The sequence below is a fragment of the Trachinotus anak genome, unplaced genomic scaffold, assembly GCF_046630095.1.
Source record: "Trachinotus anak isolate AG129_WGS33_773 ecotype Australia unplaced genomic scaffold, CSIRO_AGI_Tana_v1 ptg000013l, whole genome shotgun sequence".
Taxonomy (NCBI): domain Eukaryota; kingdom Metazoa; phylum Chordata; class Actinopteri; order Carangiformes; family Carangidae; genus Trachinotus; species Trachinotus anak.
The window spans coordinates 21,180,516-21,200,766 of NW_027273864.1; the positions used below are offsets into that span (position 1 = coordinate 21,180,516).

At 39.3% G+C, this 20,251-nt stretch overlaps 3 protein-coding genes and 1 long non-coding RNA gene across 4 annotated transcripts; 1 reads left to right on the forward strand and 3 right to left on the reverse strand.

Moving 5' to 3' along the window:
• Nucleotides 1–179: 179 nt before the first annotated feature.
• aurka (aurora kinase A) lies at nucleotides 180–6,330 on the reverse strand. Its single transcript, XM_071494649.1, has 9 exons — nucleotides 6,017–6,330; nucleotides 5,522–5,587; nucleotides 4,928–5,273; nucleotides 4,764–4,806; nucleotides 4,462–4,653; nucleotides 2,628–2,766; nucleotides 2,214–2,362; nucleotides 1,806–1,980; nucleotides 180–1,284 (listed from the first exon to the last, which is right to left on the reverse strand). Exons 2-9 carry the CDS (start codon nucleotides 5,582–5,584, stop codon nucleotides 1,102–1,104), a joined length of 1,290 nt encoding a protein of 429 aa, XP_071350750.1. The 5' UTR covers nucleotides 5,585–5,587; nucleotides 6,017–6,330; the 3' UTR covers nucleotides 180–1,101.
• Nucleotides 6,331–7,757: 1,427 nt separating this feature from the next.
• On the reverse strand, nucleotides 7,758–15,305 carry prelid3b (PRELI domain containing 3). Its single transcript, XM_071493891.1, has 6 exons — nucleotides 14,650–15,305; nucleotides 13,603–13,771; nucleotides 11,873–11,962; nucleotides 11,219–11,289; nucleotides 10,988–11,090; nucleotides 7,758–10,040 (listed from the first exon to the last, which is right to left on the reverse strand). The coding sequence occupies exons 1-6, from the start codon at nucleotides 14,679–14,681 to the stop codon at nucleotides 9,924–9,926; spliced, it is 582 nt and encodes a 193-aa protein (XP_071349992.1). The 5' UTR covers nucleotides 14,682–15,305; the 3' UTR covers nucleotides 7,758–9,923.
• Nucleotides 14,062–17,229, forward strand: LOC139630438 (uncharacterized). Its single transcript, XR_011693157.1, has 3 exons — nucleotides 14,062–14,376; nucleotides 14,674–14,737; nucleotides 17,089–17,229. It is a non-coding gene; the product is annotated as an uncharacterized lncRNA (long non-coding RNA).
• tubb1 (tubulin, beta 1 class VI) lies at nucleotides 16,546–20,157 on the reverse strand. The gene is made up of 4 exons (XM_071493890.1): nucleotides 20,000–20,157; nucleotides 18,873–18,981; nucleotides 18,555–18,665; nucleotides 16,546–18,104 (listed from the first exon to the last, which is right to left on the reverse strand). Exons 1-4 carry the CDS (start codon nucleotides 20,054–20,056, stop codon nucleotides 16,960–16,962), a joined length of 1,422 nt encoding a protein of 473 aa, XP_071349991.1. The 5' UTR covers nucleotides 20,057–20,157; the 3' UTR covers nucleotides 16,546–16,959.
• Between the last annotated feature and the right edge of the window lie 94 nt (nucleotides 20,158–20,251).

Consider the following 20,251-nt stretch of genomic DNA (forward strand, 5'->3'; position numbering starts at 1 on the left):
AGTGAAATGTGTTGTTTAGCAACACTCATCGCTTCGCAAGGTGAATCCGTCTGTCAGGTTTGGTGCACGACCAGCGTAACAGTTAAAACTGACTTTTTTCCCCACCCCACTGCTGCACTCCGTTCCAGGACCACATTTTGCCATGATGACACACAGTGAACAGCCTTATTGTGCTGAACTTATTTATTAATTAACATTTATTAACATTGACATTAATACTCCCAAATCTGTAACATTCTAAATTCAGTGACGGTATATTGGTGCCTTCTGCTGGCCGCATTTCACTGAAGGAGCCTCATAAAACACAGTACTTTGGAGATGATGCGAGTATCGATGACAGTCAGATATCTCACACCAGACATTCAGTGCAAAGTCTTTTTAACCATGTACTTAACAATTAACAGAGCTTGAAATGCACAGAAGACACACTAAAACCATCTTGCAATGGTATCACACCCATCAATATGTTGACGTACAGATCCATGAGTACTCAGTAGTCATTACTACATTATTACATGAGTACTCAGTACTCATGGGTCGGAACACACCCATCTTTGAACTCTGCTTTCTTTGATCTCAACTATACACCTGTGGAGTTTCCTCCATCTTGTGAGCCTGTGTGTAAGATCATGGCCATATGTGGTCCTGGAGGCACCTACTGTAGCAGAAGTGGTAGTGAATACTTCGGTAGGTGTTCATATGTCTGATTTTGTCACCACGATAGCATTAAACATGAAAGACACAGTCAGGAAATTTAACAGGTGTGTAGTTGAGACGAAAATGAAGGATGAGTTCAAAGATGGGTGTGTCGGACCAAGTAATGGCATTTTAAAAAAAAACGTCAATAAAATTTTCATAATTACACAAAAACAGTGAAATATTCACAGGCAATCGAATGCCATTGGTAAGACAAAAGGAACAAAGGGATAGGAAGAGAAAAAATATCAAGTGGCTCAAAATACCTGCAAACAAGAAAATCCATATGACGTTATTTTGTGGTCAATAAAGTAGTACAAGCCGATTCAAATAATCGGCTGCACACTGGCGTTTAGATTCCACATCAGCCAGTCACTGTGACCCAATACTCAAATACAAAGAGGCTCATTGGCTGGTCTCATCATTGTTCAGAGTTGTGGGCTTCTTAGTCGAGTATTCAGCCACCCAAGGGTGGGTCAGGACTCCTTCAATGGGCAGTCTGTGCATGGGGTTGTGCTTCAACAGACGGGCAACCAAGTCTTTGGCTCCAGCACTGATACTGGACTGTGCAGGGTAAGTGTACTCCACCTGGACAACAAAGACAACGAGGTTAAGTAAGGTAAGGTTAGGTACCATGGGTTCTGGGAAATAATGGAGCACATTTTTCATTGTGTTTCAGTATTTTATAGACTTATTCAATTCATCAAAAAAAAAGAATTAATGTGTAGCATTGCATTGTTTACAGATGCCTGCAGCACACGTTGGACACCCCATAAGGACAAAAGTAGCAGTCAAGGCAGAGAAGTGGATGTATAAGAATCCTTGGGCAAATATATATATTTAAAAAAAAAAAAAAAAAAAAAGGTGATATTCTGGGGACTGTGTCAAGACAGCACCACTGTATAACACTTTTAAAAGGGTGTTTTGGCAAGGGTGATTTGATGCGCTGTTGGCTATAATGCATAGGTACAAGGTTTAAAAAAAATAATGCTAGTGTCTCTGACTATGACTATGTATTTTTTAAACTGTTGTAAATAACCATTAATGTTGTATTTAAAAGTTAGTAATATATATGACAGTTGTTGGAGTCTCAGCTTCCCTTGCCTTACCCTTGATATCCTGCGGTAAGTGTCCTCATGACTTTTTGCTTCAAAGGGGGGTTTTCCAACCAGGAACTCATAGCAGAGGACACCCAGGCTCCACAGGTCCACTTTTTCATCATGAGTTTTACCCTCAATCATCTCTGGAGGCAAGTAGTCCAGTGTTCCACACAGGGTGGACCTCCTGAAAAAGGAAAGAGTGATTGATAAAGTAAGGCACTTTGTGATTAGTTTGTCAGATGTCTGGCAAAAGAGTCGTCTACATTTAAAAGTAAAAAAACACCAATTCAATTCCTGACCTGAGCACTGAGAATGAAGCCACAACTGTACAGATGCAATACTTCACTTAAAGGGGGGGGGGACCCCCACACACACAAAAACCAAAAAGGTGCCATATGTAAAAAGGCATGTGGATACCTGGAGGAGGGTGTGTGAACAGACCAGCCAAAATCTGCAATCTTCAGCTCCCCATTAGCCCCAAGCAACAGGTTCTCTGGTTTGATGTCCCTGTGGATCACCTTCTTGGAGTGGCAATAGTTGAGGGCATCTGCCAGCTCCATGATGTACTAGTACAGCACACAAGGAACAGAGCATTGTGAATCACACGCATCACATTATCTTTGACAGCATCCTCTAAATTTTGAAACTTTCTATAAACCCCAGGAAAGGACACTAAATATCGTCATGTTTGTGTAATCACGATAAACCATACATAAACCTTATTACTTTAATTTAATAAACTTTGACATTTCTGCATTTAAGTTAACGTAAACTGCTTATTTGATGGCAGAGTATACATTTCACAAAAAGGTCTTAAATTGGCAGACTTACTGTGGCACTTCTTTCCTCATTAAAACTTCCACACCGCTGCAGCTCACTGTATAGTTCTCCCTTGGGTGCAAACTCAAGGATGAGATACACACGAGATGCATCATGGAAGTAGCCGTAGAGACGCAAGATATTGGGGTGCCTGCAGGATGTCGATGCAGAAGAGTGTTCTGAGAAATTTTGTTGAAATATCCAGCCAAGGTGTCAAAAGAGCAAACATTGGTAGAACCAAATAAACAGTTGCAATAGCTAATGCCTCAGCGGTTGCTTTACAGATGAGGTCCACATTCTGAGTTCACTCTATGGATTTCAATATCTATGCAAAATGTAATCACTCTGGGCCAAACTTTCAAACTTGACTGATCTCTAGTGCTGATAATTGGATACATGAGAATTAATTGTGCAGAGACCAGCATGAGCCAAACAGATTTGAACTCAAGACAGACAAAACAGAAACATGAACCAAGCATGATGTGTTATGTGCCTGTGTGTGTGTGTGTGTGTGTGTGTGTGTGTGTGTGTGTGTGTGTGTGTGTGCGCTGGTATGTCCTCTACTCTCCCCTTTTCTCCAGCAAGTGACCGTTTTCCCAATCAGGAGAATAAAGGTGGCATGAGCGGGCCTGGCCATCGCCAGAGTAGGCTATTCGGCAGCTGATGAGCTGTGTGTTGTTGCCAAGATAGCAGTGTGGAGCTATAGTTTTCATCAATTTCAATAGCAATATGCTCCCGTTCTTGTGGTTATTGTTAATTGATCATCTTGGTTTACTGAGTGTTCCACTGTCGGTTTTTCCATTATAGTTTGTTATCGTGAATAAAATCCTTTATTTTTACTGAATCTGCCCAGTTCACTTATTGTTACTTCCCTCAACCCCAGGACTTTCACAGGGAACGCAACATGATAACATACGAATTATGCAGTTGCAACACAAATAGAAACTAGATAGAAACAATGAGTGTTTTTTCCTGGTCTTTCTGCTACACAGCATGTGGCACTACGACAGCCAAATGAAGCACAACATATATTTACAATTGATTGTAGGAGGCTTTAAAAATGAAACACCTGTTATACAAGAGACCTGTATATGACATGAGTCTACCAAAGCTGCATTAAACTGGGGGACCCGTTCATCCAAGACTGTGGCAGCTTAAATTCCTTGACAACCATACTGCATATACACCAAACCAACATGTTCACACAATTACCCAAAAAAGTAAATTTCAGTTTGGCCAACACATTCTTTTTAAACACTTTTTTGAAAAGTGAGTTAGACTATTGTTTATATTGCCAAGCTCTCTCTTTAAAACAGCATTTTAAAATTAAAACAATCTCTGTGCAGATAACTGTTTTAACTCTGTATCAGAAATGATCTGCATTCACATTATCACACCTGAAAACACATACATACTTGACCATTCCCATACACTGGGCATGTGGAAGTCTGCGTAAACAGGAAGCGGATTTTCTACCCTCAGCTGATTAGCTGCAGAAAATACTACCAACGATGAAAGCAAAGGTAGTTGTAGTGTTAACATGCAGAATTTCACTGCACAAGAGCTGCTAGCAAACACAACAAGGTCAGTAAGACTTGTAATTCCTTACTCGTTTGACTTTTACCATTGCACTCATTCAAAGTATGCAACATCAACTTATCATGAAGTCGAAACTGCTTAATTTGGTTTGACTTGATAACACAGAAGTCAGCAGACAGCCAGCAGCAAACAAAGTCACAAGCCCTTTAAAATGACATAATTTTGAATGACCACACTATAAAACCACCTCTGATTGGCCCATCTACTTTCAAAGTTCAAATTTGTCACAACCTGAAAGACACTTTACCTGAGGTGAGACTGGATCTCCACTTCTCTCCTCAGCTGGTGTTCAACCCCGGCTTTCTCCAGCTGCTTCTTGAAGAGCACCTTCAGGGCCAAGATGAACTTACTTTGTCGCTCTCTGGCCAGGTAGACATTGCCAAATTTACCTTTTCCTAAGGGTCGGCCAATGTCAAAGTTTTCCAGGCTCCATCGCTTCCTGTGTGAGTGGAAATGTGTATTGTTACAAACAACAGCAACAGCAACAGCAACAGAGAGACAGAGAGACAGAGAGAGAGAATAAATGTAAGTACATTAAATCACACATACTTGGATGCAGAGGTGTCTGCAGAATCATTCTTGGCAGGTTTGTCTAACAAATAGGGAGAAAAAAAAAAAAAAAAAGATATTTTGAACCAAAACCAAACATAGACAACAAGACACACACCTACAAAGAACATTGATTAGTTTGTCCAGAATTATAATGTGCTTACTCTGTGGATTCTCCGGCTTTGCTGATTCTGATAGTGGTTTGGCTACCTCAGAGTTCGCCTTGGCCACCTGTGTCTTTGGCTGGTTTTGCTGGGAACTAGGTTTGGGCTGTGGGGCAGGGTTTGAATTCTGAGTAGCAGGGTTCACATTCTGATCAGAGGGTTGTGTAGACTTGACCGCGAAAGAGGCATGAGATACTGGCTTCTGATGGCTCACGGGTCGTTGAATGCGCTGAGGTCCATTCGACACACCCAGGACCCGCTGATGCTGAGTTGGTGTAACAACAGCCATCTGAGTCATCTGTGACTGTTGTGACACAGGAATCCGCTTTGGTCCTTCACCACTCAACTGTAATTTAAGGAAATCATTAAATACTTAAACTGGCTTTTAAAGTTTTTTTGTTTTTTTTGTCTGAAAGCAACAGTTTTGCTCCATTTGCTCTGGTCCTTGATCATTTATCTGAGTGACATTCTGATTTCTATTGTGACAACTAGTTACTGTAATTCTGTTTTTGTTGTTGTACTGACTTTCTTAATTTCTTCATACGACATGATAGTAATAATAATATTAATCTTTATGGTAACATTGTGCATTACCTTCACTTCAGGCCTTTGAAGTTTCATGTCCTTTGTCAGCTTGAGTCTGGCAGAAGAGTCCATATTCTGGGGAAAAGGAAACTGGAGTTTAATTTTGAATCAATCAAATCAGACAGTTTATGTTAAGGAAAGCCTAGAATAGGTCTGAGGCCATAATATTCAATTAATTGACTTATTTTAGCGCCTCTAAACTTCCTATGGCTAAAGTGCCTCAATGCCAAAACAGGTTTGAATTACAAAAGGAGTGTTAACGCTGCCTATCACCGATGCTCCCCTGTGCTTATCCTAGAAAAATTTTAAAAAGTAACTGGACAAAAACACTAAAAACTACACACTGCCGTATTAAACAGACATGAAACGTTAGTCATCTTCTCTGCGTGGCCACCGTGCCTAACGTTTCTAGACGCGTCGGTTCACCGCTAACGTTAGCCCAGTAACCACAGCTAACCAACACACCCGACACAACAACCCTGTTCATGAGAAAACAACACTTACCTAAAGATATTATTGCACGACGACCGAGAGCAACCACCGACCGATAATCTATCCAGAATTTAAACGAGCTGAGAGCAGCTTTCAAACGAGTTACCCCAGCTAGCTAGCTAGCAGCTACGTCGGCTACGAGAGCTGTTTGTTGCTACATAAATAAGGAATTATTATCCACTGTATCCGCACAGTCGCAGGGGCAATCCCTCTAACAGCAGATCTGAAGTTGTTAAAATATAAATAAAAATGAAATGAGTAAATGCAAACTCCACGGACAGCTTTAAATGGGGCTGACTAACACTTCCCCTGAACACTGCCTGTTTAATTTCAAACGGCCCTCCGTTCAAAACCTTTAAACAAACCCCTGGCTCTGATTGGCTGAGGGAATGCCCTGTACTCGGTTCTCATTGGCTGACGATAAATACTGCCAATGGGTTTATTGAGGGGGGCACAGTGATAGATAGATAGACAGATAGATAGATAGATAGATAGATAGATAGATAGATAGATAGATAGATAGATAGATAGATAGATAGATAGTGATCACAAGGCAGGCTGAGAAAAAACATTTATTTAATCTGTTGTATTTTATAACCCTATATGTAAAAATCAAATACACAGTGAGGTAAAAAGCACAGTAATTCCCTCTGAAATATTGGACTAGAAGTCTAAAATAACATAAAATGGATGCAATCAAGAACAAGATCATTATAGAAATTGAGACGCTCCTCATTACCCAAGAACTTTACTGAAAATCATGTTTTGTAGTTTTCTTCAATATCAAGACAATCCAGCGATGGTTGTCTGCACATGGTACACTGAAAACAGGAAATCTTAATAGCTAATTCGGCTTATTTAATTTTCAAAAATTAAAATAGCCTAAATATATATTGGTATAAACGCTATGTAGTCTGTGTTTCTCTTGAAAATATCCCTGTCACTTTGTGGCCACTTGACATCAGCCGCTTTCATGCCCAGTTTATATACGGGCATGTTCTTTGGCATGTTTTTGTTTATTTTTTTTTTATTTTTATTTTATGTTTGCTGTCCCGGTATTGTCAAAGCTCCTCCCCATGGATGTATTATAAGACCTGGATGACGGATCTAAAAATGGCGCCCATTCAGTTCAATACAAGTTGCTCGCCTGGCGCATACGCATGGATGTATTATAAGGTCTTATAATACATCCTCGTTCCCGAGACACAGCGTGACCGCGGATAGAGTGCGCGTACACAGCGGTGACGTCACTCAGAGAAAAAAGACTCTACTGGGCTTTTTCTGAGCTTTGAAAAACTTTTACAAAGATTAAAAACCCATGGCTTAAAAATATACATTAGAAAGATTGATATTCGGCTATGTGCACAGCTGGAGGTGTCCTGTTAAAAGTTTTACAGGCCTCTCTTTTACTATTGCGGTCTATGGGAAAAATGCTTCTTTTTCTTCTTCTTCTTCTGGTGCATTGCTGCCATCTTCTGGAGATAGTTGACCCCTGCAGCGTCCAGTAAGCCAATGTCAGATTTTCCTCATCAATACGTAGGTGACCAAGCATCTTCTGCCTAGTCCCTTAATGCCATACTCCCATCCCATACTGCCATTAAAGGTCATTCAAAAGACACTGAACCTGCAATATTTTCATATATAACATGTATTTCAACTGTACCTGAGGTGTTTACTCAGTGGTGTTAGGGTGAATGCAAGATCATCCCATCTACATAAACACACTACACATAAAGAAAAAGTAATGGCACGGTTAATCATTTGAACAACTTTATTTTTAACTATTCCTTTCACACAGTCAGTAAGTTAAAAATAGCAACGATTACGAAAATTACTAATTTTGGCCCTTATTTTTGTCAAAGTAAGACTTGACCTTTTTTCTAGATGACATCACATTACAGATTTCTTTTTACAATACTTGTCAAGATGAAATTGGAAGTCCAGCATTTGGCCACAGTGTGGCAGCATGTGGCCCTTCCATTTCAAACATGCAACATCAATGCATCCTACCAAGTGATCAATGTTAGAAGAATGCAGTTGTACTGGTCCACACCTAGGTGTTCATACAATATGAAGAATAACCGCTTCAGTGTTTGGACTCTGATGATATAGAGAATAGAGGGGGATGATACAGAGGAAAAACAGACCTTCACACACCTTAATTAACAGTGACTTTTGGAATGCATACATTCAATGAGCATCTCTTGACTGAACCTCTCACAGTCACTCAAGCTACTATTTTAGCAGACTCATATGCACTGGAGGTTTTCACACAGGCCAAATTGCTACTTGAAAACAAAATAACTATTAATTTGAATAAATATACACTCCGTGTTAAATATTGTATAACTTATATTGAATGCAAATTCCAAAAATTCAAAAACATTTAACTCTCAGAATATATTAGATTTTTTCCATTGTAACAGCAGCCAAGCCTATTTCATTCTGAGGTGTACCTAATTTGAAGAATTACTGGCAAAGACCTTCTATTATACATGTATTTATTTCATTGCCACATTCTATAGACGGTGAGACCATTTCTTTTTCAAAGGCACCCAGACAAAATGTTTAAGTTACAATTTCTAACTAAGTATGTGATATCACATTTCTCAATGGCCAAGCTAAGCCACATCAAAACAAACTGTTTTTTGAAATATTCCTGTCATATGTAGAAAAAAATATAAATATGAAACTAAAGAGTTCACTTTCACCACACTGCTGTCTGTTATATGAAGAAAGACCTTCTCAAACACACAGTGTAAGCACATCTTATCTCTCAAACAGTAATACCAATACATTCACAAATTATCAGCTCCCTCAGCATGTGTAGCAGCTTTTCTTTGTTAAAATGTGTTATTTTGTAAGTGCAAATAAAAGTCACTGCAAAGGTCTCAGCCTTTACTCTGAAAGGACATGCTGAGGAAAAATGTCCATGTGCATCAGTAAAACTTTTTGAGTTTAGAAAACAAGTTGTAATTGTTATGCTTGTTTGCACAACAGTGTTTGAGAAGGTCTTCTACATTAAGTAATCGAAAACATAAATATGGCAAGTACCTTGATCCCTTCATTTCACTTAAATAGCTTAATAACAATATTACTTATTACATAATAACATGTGTATATTCAGGCTTGCATACAAACACTACCTGGTACAGAGTGTCTTGTTATTACTGAGGTCCCGCAAGAAAACATTGTTGGAGAGATAGCTCTTACACAACTAAACCTGACTGTGAAACATCTCATTAATGCCTCACAGTCACTGTGTTAACCCACTGTTTACTCTGACACCTGAAACCACTTCCATGTAACCTTGACACACATTGCACTTGACCCCTGTGTTGCTGTGTTGTGACACAGCATCGTTTTCTGCCCTCAAATCTCAACAGGAGTAATCCACTTCTATACTGTCTATCACACCATAACTGTTTTTCTTTATAACTCTATGGTTGTGCACCAAGAAATCATGCCACTGGCATGACTTCCTGGTCTTATGGCAGATAGAAACACAACTAGCAAAGGTTTTTTTACGAGGTTAGACAAAAAGCATTGAGTCTCCTTTGGCACTTTTCTTATGTTTTTCAGTTCACCCAGTGCCTCTGATACATCTCTGCCAATGCTACATGTTTCTAAACACACAGATAACAGTGTTGTTTAAAATATGTCCCTGAGCGCACCACCCTTGTTTCCTCCCCAAGTCTCTCATCACTGCCGTCCTGCCAAGCAGCGTCTCCTGAAAAACACTTTATGATGCAGCCTGCTGTTAAAACATTTATCTAATGTAGATAGTTAAGTTCGAGATGGAGGAGTTAAATAATACAAAAACCCAGAGCACCAAAACAGCACCAGAGTATCATAAAGGGAGGCTGGTTGCACCAGCGTGCAGTTTCTGTCAGACTCTGTTGTTAAATAGCGGCAGGTGTCATTTCTCGGTGACCGCAGCAGCCATCGGGGTGCGCATGGTCCCGCGTGCTGTGGCTGCTAGCTCCTCAATTTCTGCATTCAGTCGCCTGATTACCCACTCCATGGCTTCACGGCCCTGATCGAGAACAAACGTAAAGCATTAGACCATAAGAGGAGATATAAAGAGAATTAGATCAAGCTGTGTAGAAGGAATGACAAAAATTATAACGTATGTTGTCATTAAGAAAGGTTCAAGAACCTTCCAAGGGACCCAGAGACAAATTTTAAGGGTCACTGGATGATTTAAGGGGTAAAAAGGAGTCAGTGTGCTTCAAATTAAGTGTTTGTCAAATAGTGACCCCCACACCTTTCTTCAACAAGCAAGACCACTTCTCCTGGGATTGATCATTGATGCTGAGGAGAGCATGGAGGGAGGATTTTAACTTCTGTCACTGATTTAAAAAAAAAAAAAATTCATACAACTACTTCCATCATTTTTTTTTTTGTATACAAACAAGTGTAAACCAAAAATTGCTTCAAGTAAAGATTGTCTGACAGTGTGCAACATGATCCCTTTTAAATGAATTTAAAAACAGTAGTTTCTGCATAGCAACAAAATATTTTGCTTTTCTTGTGAGATACTGGACACTTTTCATCTTTTCAGGTTTTTCAAAATTACTTAAAATGAAACAATCTAAAAAGGAAAAGTCACACTGTGGTTGGACTGCTCAGAGCTTATGTCTACAATGAGGCTATAACTTGTGATCATCTCAAGGGGTCAAAAGCCAAAAAGGTTGGAAACCACATTTTAAAGCAAGTACAGCTTTCAGAATCAGTATCAGAATACTTAATTGATCCCAGGGGGAAATTATTACGTTAATAGGTAATAAAAAAATCACAATTGGGCAGGAATATGATAAATTATGTCCTGACACAGCAAATTACTATATATGTAAGCACAGGACCTAAAGAAAATTCTGCCTAGTTGTTTAGCTTAACAATTGTCATGTGCGGTACTACCTTAAACAGGCCGAACAAATGTTTTGGGTCCCACTCAAGATACAGTTTTAAGGGATCTCTTACCTTTCCAGCATTAGCTGAGATGGTGCTGGCCATAACTCCCTCTAAGTAACTGCTGAGACTGACTCCTTTCACAGAGATGATAGCCTCCTGTGTCAGTATTGTTCTAAAGAAGAAAGGGTTTTAGAGAAATCATGGTCAAAAGTTGCCTTTAACAACCTAACAGATCTACTTGCTTATGAAATTTAGGATTTATCGCTACGATGTTAAAATCCCTACAAAGTAAAAACTTACTTCTCTGGATCCTCAGGGTGTGGTTTGTACGTTAACTTCTCATCCACAGACACCATGTTTGTGAAAGTAATCTATGGAGGAAATATTACAAGTCATGAATTAGTAAATGTTAAGATATCACAGGCCATAGTAATAATTGTCAGGGAAGTTAAAAAGACACCATTATGAATGTTCCCTGCTGAAAAGTGAGCTATTGACTTGTGTAACAAGAAGCACTTCATTCCAGGAATGTCTCAAGGTTTCACACACTAAGTATATGACTGCATATCTTCAGTCAAATGGAAGTCACAAAAGGTGGATCTAGATGGGATATGGGTGTTTGTGGTTGACACATGCAAAAAGAACATGTTCTGTAAACACTTGAAAGGGTGTGATAAGAATATGTAGTGAAAAAAAAATGGGTCAAAACGTCCGTCTTTAATAGTTACATCACGCTGTAACTCAAGGCAGAGATTTACGACCTGTGTCTTCCTGCGAACATTATGTCCTATGGTAGTATCCTATTTCAGCTGCTAGTACATCAAGGTAAGATAGTGTCTTGCATAGTTATGTGTGTCTCATACATAGTAGGCTATCCCTAGGTATAATAAAATCCCACACCGAATTTATGCACCCATGAAAACCCAAACACGGGGGAGTTTAATGAATACTCACATTTGTGGACTGAAGTTCGAAAGTTTTCTCTTTGGGATCCACAACCGAGTGCTCCTGGACATACGTGTATGTTCGTGTGTTGCCAATGAGCTGAAGACAAAAAAAAGAAACGCACTTTACTACAAACTGAAATTAAATGGGAGAACAATTTGCAATTTGTTCTTATTTGTGCTGCCTTAATACCTTGAAAATTATACCTTTATTGATTGATTTACATTTTTATTCATTTATTTTTGCTGCCTCTGTGGCTGAACTACCCCCAAAACTAATTACATACACAAAGCTTCACCTCCTGTTCGCAATAAATACACAGATCATCTGCTGACTTTGGCCAAATTTTACCAAATCTTTGTCTTCAACCACTACTTTGCTGAATGAATTCACACACCAGTTACATTTAAATGGAAGAAACTTAAATATAAAATTCAAATAACAGCTATATTTAAATTTTAGGTTTTGTAATTCACATTCATCTTCTTCAGATAGACCAGAAGTTGTTGTTTAACCTCAGAATATTTTTTGTGAAGATGAAAAATTATATATAAAGATTGAAATCTGAATGAATTTGTTGTTCCACCCCACTTCTGGATAGGTCACTTTTCAACTAGTTTGAGCTTTAAGGTGAGGTTTTCTGTCAATATATATATATATATATATATATATATATATATATATATATATATATATATATATATATATATATATATATATATATATATATATATTTATTTAATTTTATTTTTTTTTCATTGTCTTAAGCTGAAAATACAGAGGTTAACTGATGTCACAGGAAGTCGTCTTCATGGCATATCCAGTCTAGACATACACACTGAGGCTCAGGAGAGATTTAGTTTGACGCAATCTGATTAAGGGTTATGTTAATATGCTATCAATCACTGGGACAGTCCGTGTCCTAGACTGTCCTTGGAATTAAAGGGGCTATTCATACACAGCAAAGGTCAGTGCTAAAGAACAGCAGCTGATTGGCAAATGTTTAGATACGTTAAAACAAGACAGAGTAACAGGACATTATCTTTTTCCAGCCTTATCACTACTGCATTCAGAGAGTCAAAGAAAAGGGGGGAAAGTTCAAATGACATGTTGCAGAAATCCAAGAGCCGCCGTCACTGCTCTGCATTTCAGTGACCTCTAGTTTTAACCCAGCTGACACAGAGATGGAAAGTTACATCATACGCCGTCATGGGTAACACCTTGGCAATGACAGAAATGGCACTACCATGTCCTGTACAACACGAGCCATGGCACAAAGCCACAAACTCGCCCAGTCAGGCTCCAGTCAGCCTCCAGTCAGCAACCTGGTCTGCTGCTGCTGATACCCCTGGACAGAAATAGCCTTGCGGGTTAAGGTCACACTCACTGGCTGGAAAGCCTTAACTTACCTACCTCCGGTACTAAACTGACTGAGCCTATAACTGGATTCTCATGTGGTGTTTCATAGTTTGACTTTTAAAGTAATTTTAAGCCAGTTTATCACCACAGTATGAGAAGATTATGTGTTTTGTTATATACATTATAATACTTTTGACACAGTAAAAAGTATGATTAAATTACCTTTAAGAGAAGCACCCAGACCACGAGCACAAACTGACATGTCAGGTCATGTGTTTCTCCGTTCAGAGTCACATGTCAACTTTTTAAGCAGCTGCAGCAGGTTTTTAACTATAATGTCAGACTGCTGACCAGTTCTAATTATGGATTTTGACACTTACAGATTTCACTATAGAGGGAAGGCCCCACTCTGTGCTGAGGAGTCTTTTACTGTGGAGGCGTCCCTGTTTGTCGATGCCTCTGTCCAAGACGTCCACTCCAATCACGCTGGGGTTCATGGGGTTGGGGTACTTCTGCATAGCAGCATTGGTCACTGTCTCCCAAGGATGGCTGTTGAGGGAATGCCAAAATAAATTAAACGACTGTAACATTGCAGTAATAAATCATACAAACACACACACTCAAACTTACTACACCTAAGTGCCCCACATTCTTAGTTTTTTTAAACAAATAGTTAATGTACTGAAGTGCAAATTTTCAGTACTTGTACTTTACTGCAGTATTTCCATTGCATACTACTTTGAATTCCCTTTCCTCTGAACTAAAGAGGGAAGTGTACATTTAACTCCACGCCTTGCTGTGGATTTAACCATCCAACAGTGTATAGAATAGTTAAAATTAGCTAAACCTTCACCGACTACACAGTAATGCGCCGGTGATGTTAAACCATTAAAACCGCATATCTGATTTTTTTTTTTTTTTTTTTTTTTTTTTCAGAGATTTAAATCGACTGAACGAAACTGGAATAAATGACAATCTGTTTTATAAAAGTAAAATAAACACAGAATAAATAAACTCAGAAATGCTAGTCGAAAGTAGTGGTGAATGGTTGCCAGGGAGACGCGCCGGCGTTGCCTGGTGACGCAGACAGGCGCTGCACAATGTAGGGGAAAGGTCATCCGCTGGGGGTTGGACCTGAACGCCAGCTTACGCAAGTGTACCGCTTTTTTTCTACAACCAGACACTTACAGCCCTCCGCTCACTTTAATAACGACTGCCTTCGTCCAGTGTGGTGTTTTTTTGTTTTTTTTATTTTGTTTGTTTTTAAATGTAATAAACTATGCACACGATGATCGCTGGATTAAATGCGAAGCGAGCTAGCGTTACTTTGCTGCCTGAGCTAGACATTGAACCTCTCACAGCCGGGCCACATCGCCGGTGTAAAATAAAAAATAAGACATCTCGGCTACCGAAACAGACATACTCACTTGAATATGTGCTCTGATGTCCAGATTTTCATGGTTTTAACGAGGTGACTGGAGCTGGCGATGCCGGAGTCGAAGCGTGGATTAGCCGGTAGGTATGCGCCGACACAGTGACTGAAATCACTGAACCGCGTTCAAAGACAGCCGCAAGTCCCCTCCCACTGTACCGGCACAGTCACATGACTGTATTACGCATTTCCGATAGTCTGCAACATGCCGCAGGAGTTCACGGACACTGGACACAGCAGAGTGAAACACCCCTTAAAATAAAACCAACAAAAACCGAAGACAGGGAATCATATGATTATAGGTCTGCATCTTAACGTTATAGCATGAAGTACATTTTCTAATAGAAAATCGCCCATTTAACCTTTGATGTTACACAATTCAGCTCAGTCAAGGTTAAAAGTTGTCCTGCGCAACCTTGTAAGGGATGAACGTAAGTGTCCAGCGGTGGAAACTCGCTGCACACATTTACCTAATATTGAGTTCCCAGTTATGCAACTTACTTCTACTCCACTACATCTCAGAGGCAAATAGTGTACTTTTTACCCCACTGCATTTACATAAAGCTTTAGATACTTTCCATCTTATTATTAATAAAAAAAATACAATCAGCAATTAATGTATGATGTAGCCCATTAGAATGCATAAAACTATCCAGCAGTAACCTATATAAAGTGATAATAATCAGCTCCACCTTTAACTGCTGCAAACAAATATAGACATTGTAGCATTAATAAGACAGCACCAGCCTATAATACATGTTATTCTGAAATGGGCCATTCTGCATAATGAGTGCTTTAACTTTTGGGACTTGAAGTGTGTTTTGATTCTGATACTCAAGTAAAAAGTGGAATCCAGAACTTTTACTTGTAACAGTGTTTCCACACTGTTGTATTAGTGCTTTTATTTAATTAAAACTTCTGAGTGCTTCTTCTACCATTGTTACTGACTCTGTAACATTAATTTTGTGGTCAAAGTTTAATGCAAAACTAAGAACACATCGTCAATGTTGCATTTAAATACAGTATATACAGTTTAATGATTCCCAAGCTATAAGGGGTTGCAAAATAAGTAGACATGTGCAACCTGTGACGAGTGGTTGGAAAATGACATAGTTTAAATTTAAGAGGTGACAAATAAGAAATTGCCGTTCCTATGAATGATTTCTGTTCAGTGAGTGCTGGTTTCCTTATCTCTAGCAAAGCTGTTAACCAGGTGCCTTCTGAGCTAAGCATAACAGCTCCTATATAATAATTCATGGTTATGCATTACTCTTGATATACAATATGATTACTAAAGTCTTTCAAGATGAAGTGAAATATGGTATGCTAACATGCAAATTTTTGGGGTTTATGTGACGTGGATGCACTGCTGCAAGCTTCTAAGTCGAGTCAGCGAAAGTGGTGGCTCCATCTTTGGTAACATTTAGTTAGATATTAACCCCACCTTCTTAGCGGTAAAAGGGTTTTTTTCCCTTCTTGACCCCATCACTATCTTGTAACTTTAAGCAGATTGTTCTCTGTGATGCAATACTGTCTTCATCACCATAACCCACATTCATATGTGGGTTACATGTAGTATTATCTTCTTTAACCTTGTATATATATGAGTCTGGTCGACTTTACTGCAGTATTACCAGGACATTTCCACATCACTTGTGCTTATCTCAGAGTGCAGACACTCTGGCTAAGTAATGTGTAATCTCTATGTACCAGACTTGTCCCAGTGGGAGGAAACTGTGTGACAGCCAAGACTGGTATCACTGTCACTGCGCTGTCAGAGCAATGTCCATCATAGTAAAGTTCAGTTGGGTTCAGTTTAACTTCAAATGATAAAACTGAATATAAAAGGTACATATTTTGGTTGTATTTTAGTATTGATATGAACACGCTCTCACTTTGGTTTTACTGTTTTTATTACTATCATAACTTAGATACAAAACACTAAATGCAACATTTACTGTAGGTCTGAAAAAAAAACATTTTAAAAAATGGACGAACAGTGTTAACATCACAATTTCATTTCTATGGCTGTGGATTATATAGAGCTGGTATAACATTCCATATATACATGAAAAAAATTCTATGATTTTCAAATATTTACTATCAAAGAAAAACTTTAACCCTAAAAAACAAAAATACAAACATAAAAATCGCTTGAATCATACATAGGAGACATTTAGCTAAATCAACCATAGGCATCAATTCAACTACAAAATAAGAGTTCCTTTTAAGACAAGAAATCCCACATTCATTTTTCTCTTCCTTGCAACAAGGTGTCAATCCTACACACTACACTATATGTCTTCTACTCATCTACAGTTTCTTTGGTTGTTTCAGTCACTGTTTCCAATGTAACTCCTGTGCGAGCCTGAACCTTTGTTGTCATTGGTGATGAAGGTCCGTCCTCTTCTTCATCCTCTGCTTCCCAATCTAGATCGGCAGTGGCATCTTGATACTGCTGGTACTCTGACACCAGGTCGTTGAGGTTGCTCTCTGCCTCAGTGAACTCCATTTCATCCATACCTTCCCCTGTGTACCAGTGAAGAAAGGCTTTCCGTCTGAACATCAAGGAGAACTGCTCACCCACACGGCGGAATATCTCCTGAATGGCCGTGTTATTGCCGATGAAGGTGGATGCCATTCTGAGGCCTCGTGGTGGGATGTCACATACGGCAACCTTGACATTATGTGGGATCCAGTCCACAAAGTAGTTGCTGTTTTTCTGCTGGATTGCAAGCATTTGTTCATCTACCTCTTTGGTGGACATCCTGCCACGGAAGACACCTGCAACCGTGAGGTAGCGCCCTCGCCTTGGGTCGCACGCTGTCATCATGTTGCGGGCATCAAACATCTGCTGGGTGAGCTCAGGCACCGTGAGGGCTCTATACTGTTGGCTGCCGCGGGCCGTCAGGGGAGCAAAGCCTGGCATGAAGAAGTGGAGGCGAGGGAAGGGCACCATGTTGACAGCCAGCTTCCTCAGGTCTGCGTTGAGCTGTCCGGGGAATCTCAGGGAGGTCGTGACCCCACTCATCGTCAAGGAAACCAAGTGGTTGAGGTCCCCGTAAGTCGGTGTGGTCAGTTTCAGCGTACGGAAACAGATGTCGTAGAGGGCCTCATTGTCGATGCAGAAGGTCTCGTCTGTGTTCTCCAGGAGTTGGTGGACCGACAGGGTGGCGTTGTAGGGCTCCACCACCGTATCAGAGACTTTAGGAGAGGGCATGACACTGAAGCTATTCATGATGCGGTCGGGGTATTCCTCTCGGATCTTGTTGATGATGAGGGTTCCCATGCCGGAGCCAGTGCCACCCCCCAGTGAGTGAACCAGCTGGAAGCCCTGCAGACAATCACAGCTCTCACTCTCGTTCCTCACTCTGTCAATCACCTGCTCCACCAGCTCTGCTCCCTCTGTGTAGTGGCCCTTCGCCCAGTTATTCCCAGCTCCAGAGTTCCCTGTACCACCAAGATAAAAGTGTCTAGCTTCATCTAATTCTGTCACTTGTCAACAGAATAAATTGAGGGAAACAAACATTATCTATTGCAATAATGGACATAAAATGTAAACTTTTCTTGGTTAAATCTTTGAAACTCCAATTTAGGCAATGTTTTTGTTCTACATGTTTAAATATATTTCACTCTCAGATTTCTGAAACAAGAATTAATTCTACTTTTATAAATACTTAATTTTCACCAAACAAAGACATGATGCAATTCAAATGCAGGATTTGCCATTTAGGAGGCCTGGGTATCCAGGAGCACCAAATAAGACAGTACCACGAGTGTAATTAGTTGTATGTTTCCTTTGCCAAAACAGTCATTAAAATCATCTGATTTTACCACGTGACGGCAAAAGGGTCTCAGGAGGAATTCCCTCGAGTACAACTATTTTGTTATTTGTCTCACCATGGATGAAATTGTCCGGCCTAAAAAGGGCCCCAATGCGGCTCCCTCTTACACTGTCCATGGTGCCGGGCTCCAGGTCAACCAGCAGGGCTCTGGGCACATATTTTCCACCTGGGGAAACCATGGAAACCGTGGAGATTATTACCAATATTGCAGAAATTAGACTTTTGTTATATGTTTGTCACTGTTCAATTTCAAGAATAACAAAAAATACCATCTGAATTATGAGTTATTTGTGAACAGCTCATCAAACGAAAGTAATTAGAAATCATTAGCTACAAAATGAGCATATTGCAGTCAATATATCCTCTCCTTTACCATGTGCCTCATTGAAGTAGACATTGATCCTCTCCAGCTGGAGGTTGCTGTCTCCCTCATATTGGCCTGTTGCATTGATCCCATGTTCATCACTGATCACTTCCCAAAACTAGAAAGACAAAGTCACAGAAGAATATTATCACTGTGATGATAATAATGATGCAACTTATTGTGTTTTCTGAAACATGTTACAAATAAAAACGTTTGAAGTTTAGATGATGAAACATTCTCCTACTCTGTCTAGTGTTTCAAACAAGAACATAAATACACAGACAAAGTTGAGATCTGAGGTCTATCTTCCGCTGTTTTACACCTTTTGCCTTTTACTTTTTAATCTATGGATCTGTTGAGATTTGTATGCTGTTGTGTGAAAGTATCCTCTAACTTTAATTCTCCATTCAATGTGTGACTGGTAAATATATTCCTACACTGAGTCTTTTCCAGTTGGGTACATGTTAAAATGCATTCTATCTTATATCATCTTCTTTAATCCTTTGCAGACACACAAAATCATATATATATAATATTAAAAGTTAAATGAATGATATTTCATTGCCTTTAATTCTCAGAGTGGCACAATATCATTAGACTACTTGGTGCTTTAGCTGAATTATCTTGTAGTTCCTCTCTCTTGTTTTGTGGTAGCCATGATAAAAAAGGTCCCACCCATGACAGTCTAGCTTTGGCCCTTATCTTTACGTTTACTTGACAGGATACACCCAGTATCACTCACAACTGGCGACATGCAAAGGACCAGTGCATGTCAAAATATGCATCATATTAAAAAGAAAAATGTAATTATATGTGATTTTTTCTCTCAAGTTGGTGTCACTTAAATTGAATGTTTAACTTAAACATTTAAGTCCTCATTTTATGTCAGCCAGAGTGACAAAACAAAGTTCATTTTCTTATAAACAGCACCAATAATCATCCAGAAGATAAGATAATAGTGGTTTATATTATAATAGATGTGTCATTAACATTCTTCTTAAAATAACATTGTAAATTTTGATGTGGGCCATGGACATAGACAGAACATATCAGATTCTCAACATTTCACATTCAACAAAGTCAGGCCTAACTCATATTATAACTTTAACAGTGGAAAAGTAGTTTTATTCTGTTACCTTTGAGCCGATCTGGTTGCCACATTGTCCAATTTGCAGATGTACAATTTCACGCATGATGGTCGGGCTACAGTACAAAGAGCAGCTCGGGGTCTCTGATAGGATACAGTCTCAAAACCAGTCTTTTATACAGTGCCAGAAATGATGTCATCAGGGAGTCACCCCAGCTGTTATGAAGGACTGTCTATGAAGGACCCATAATATGCTATATCAGGTAGAATAATAGTATAATAATAAGTATAAATGATTTTT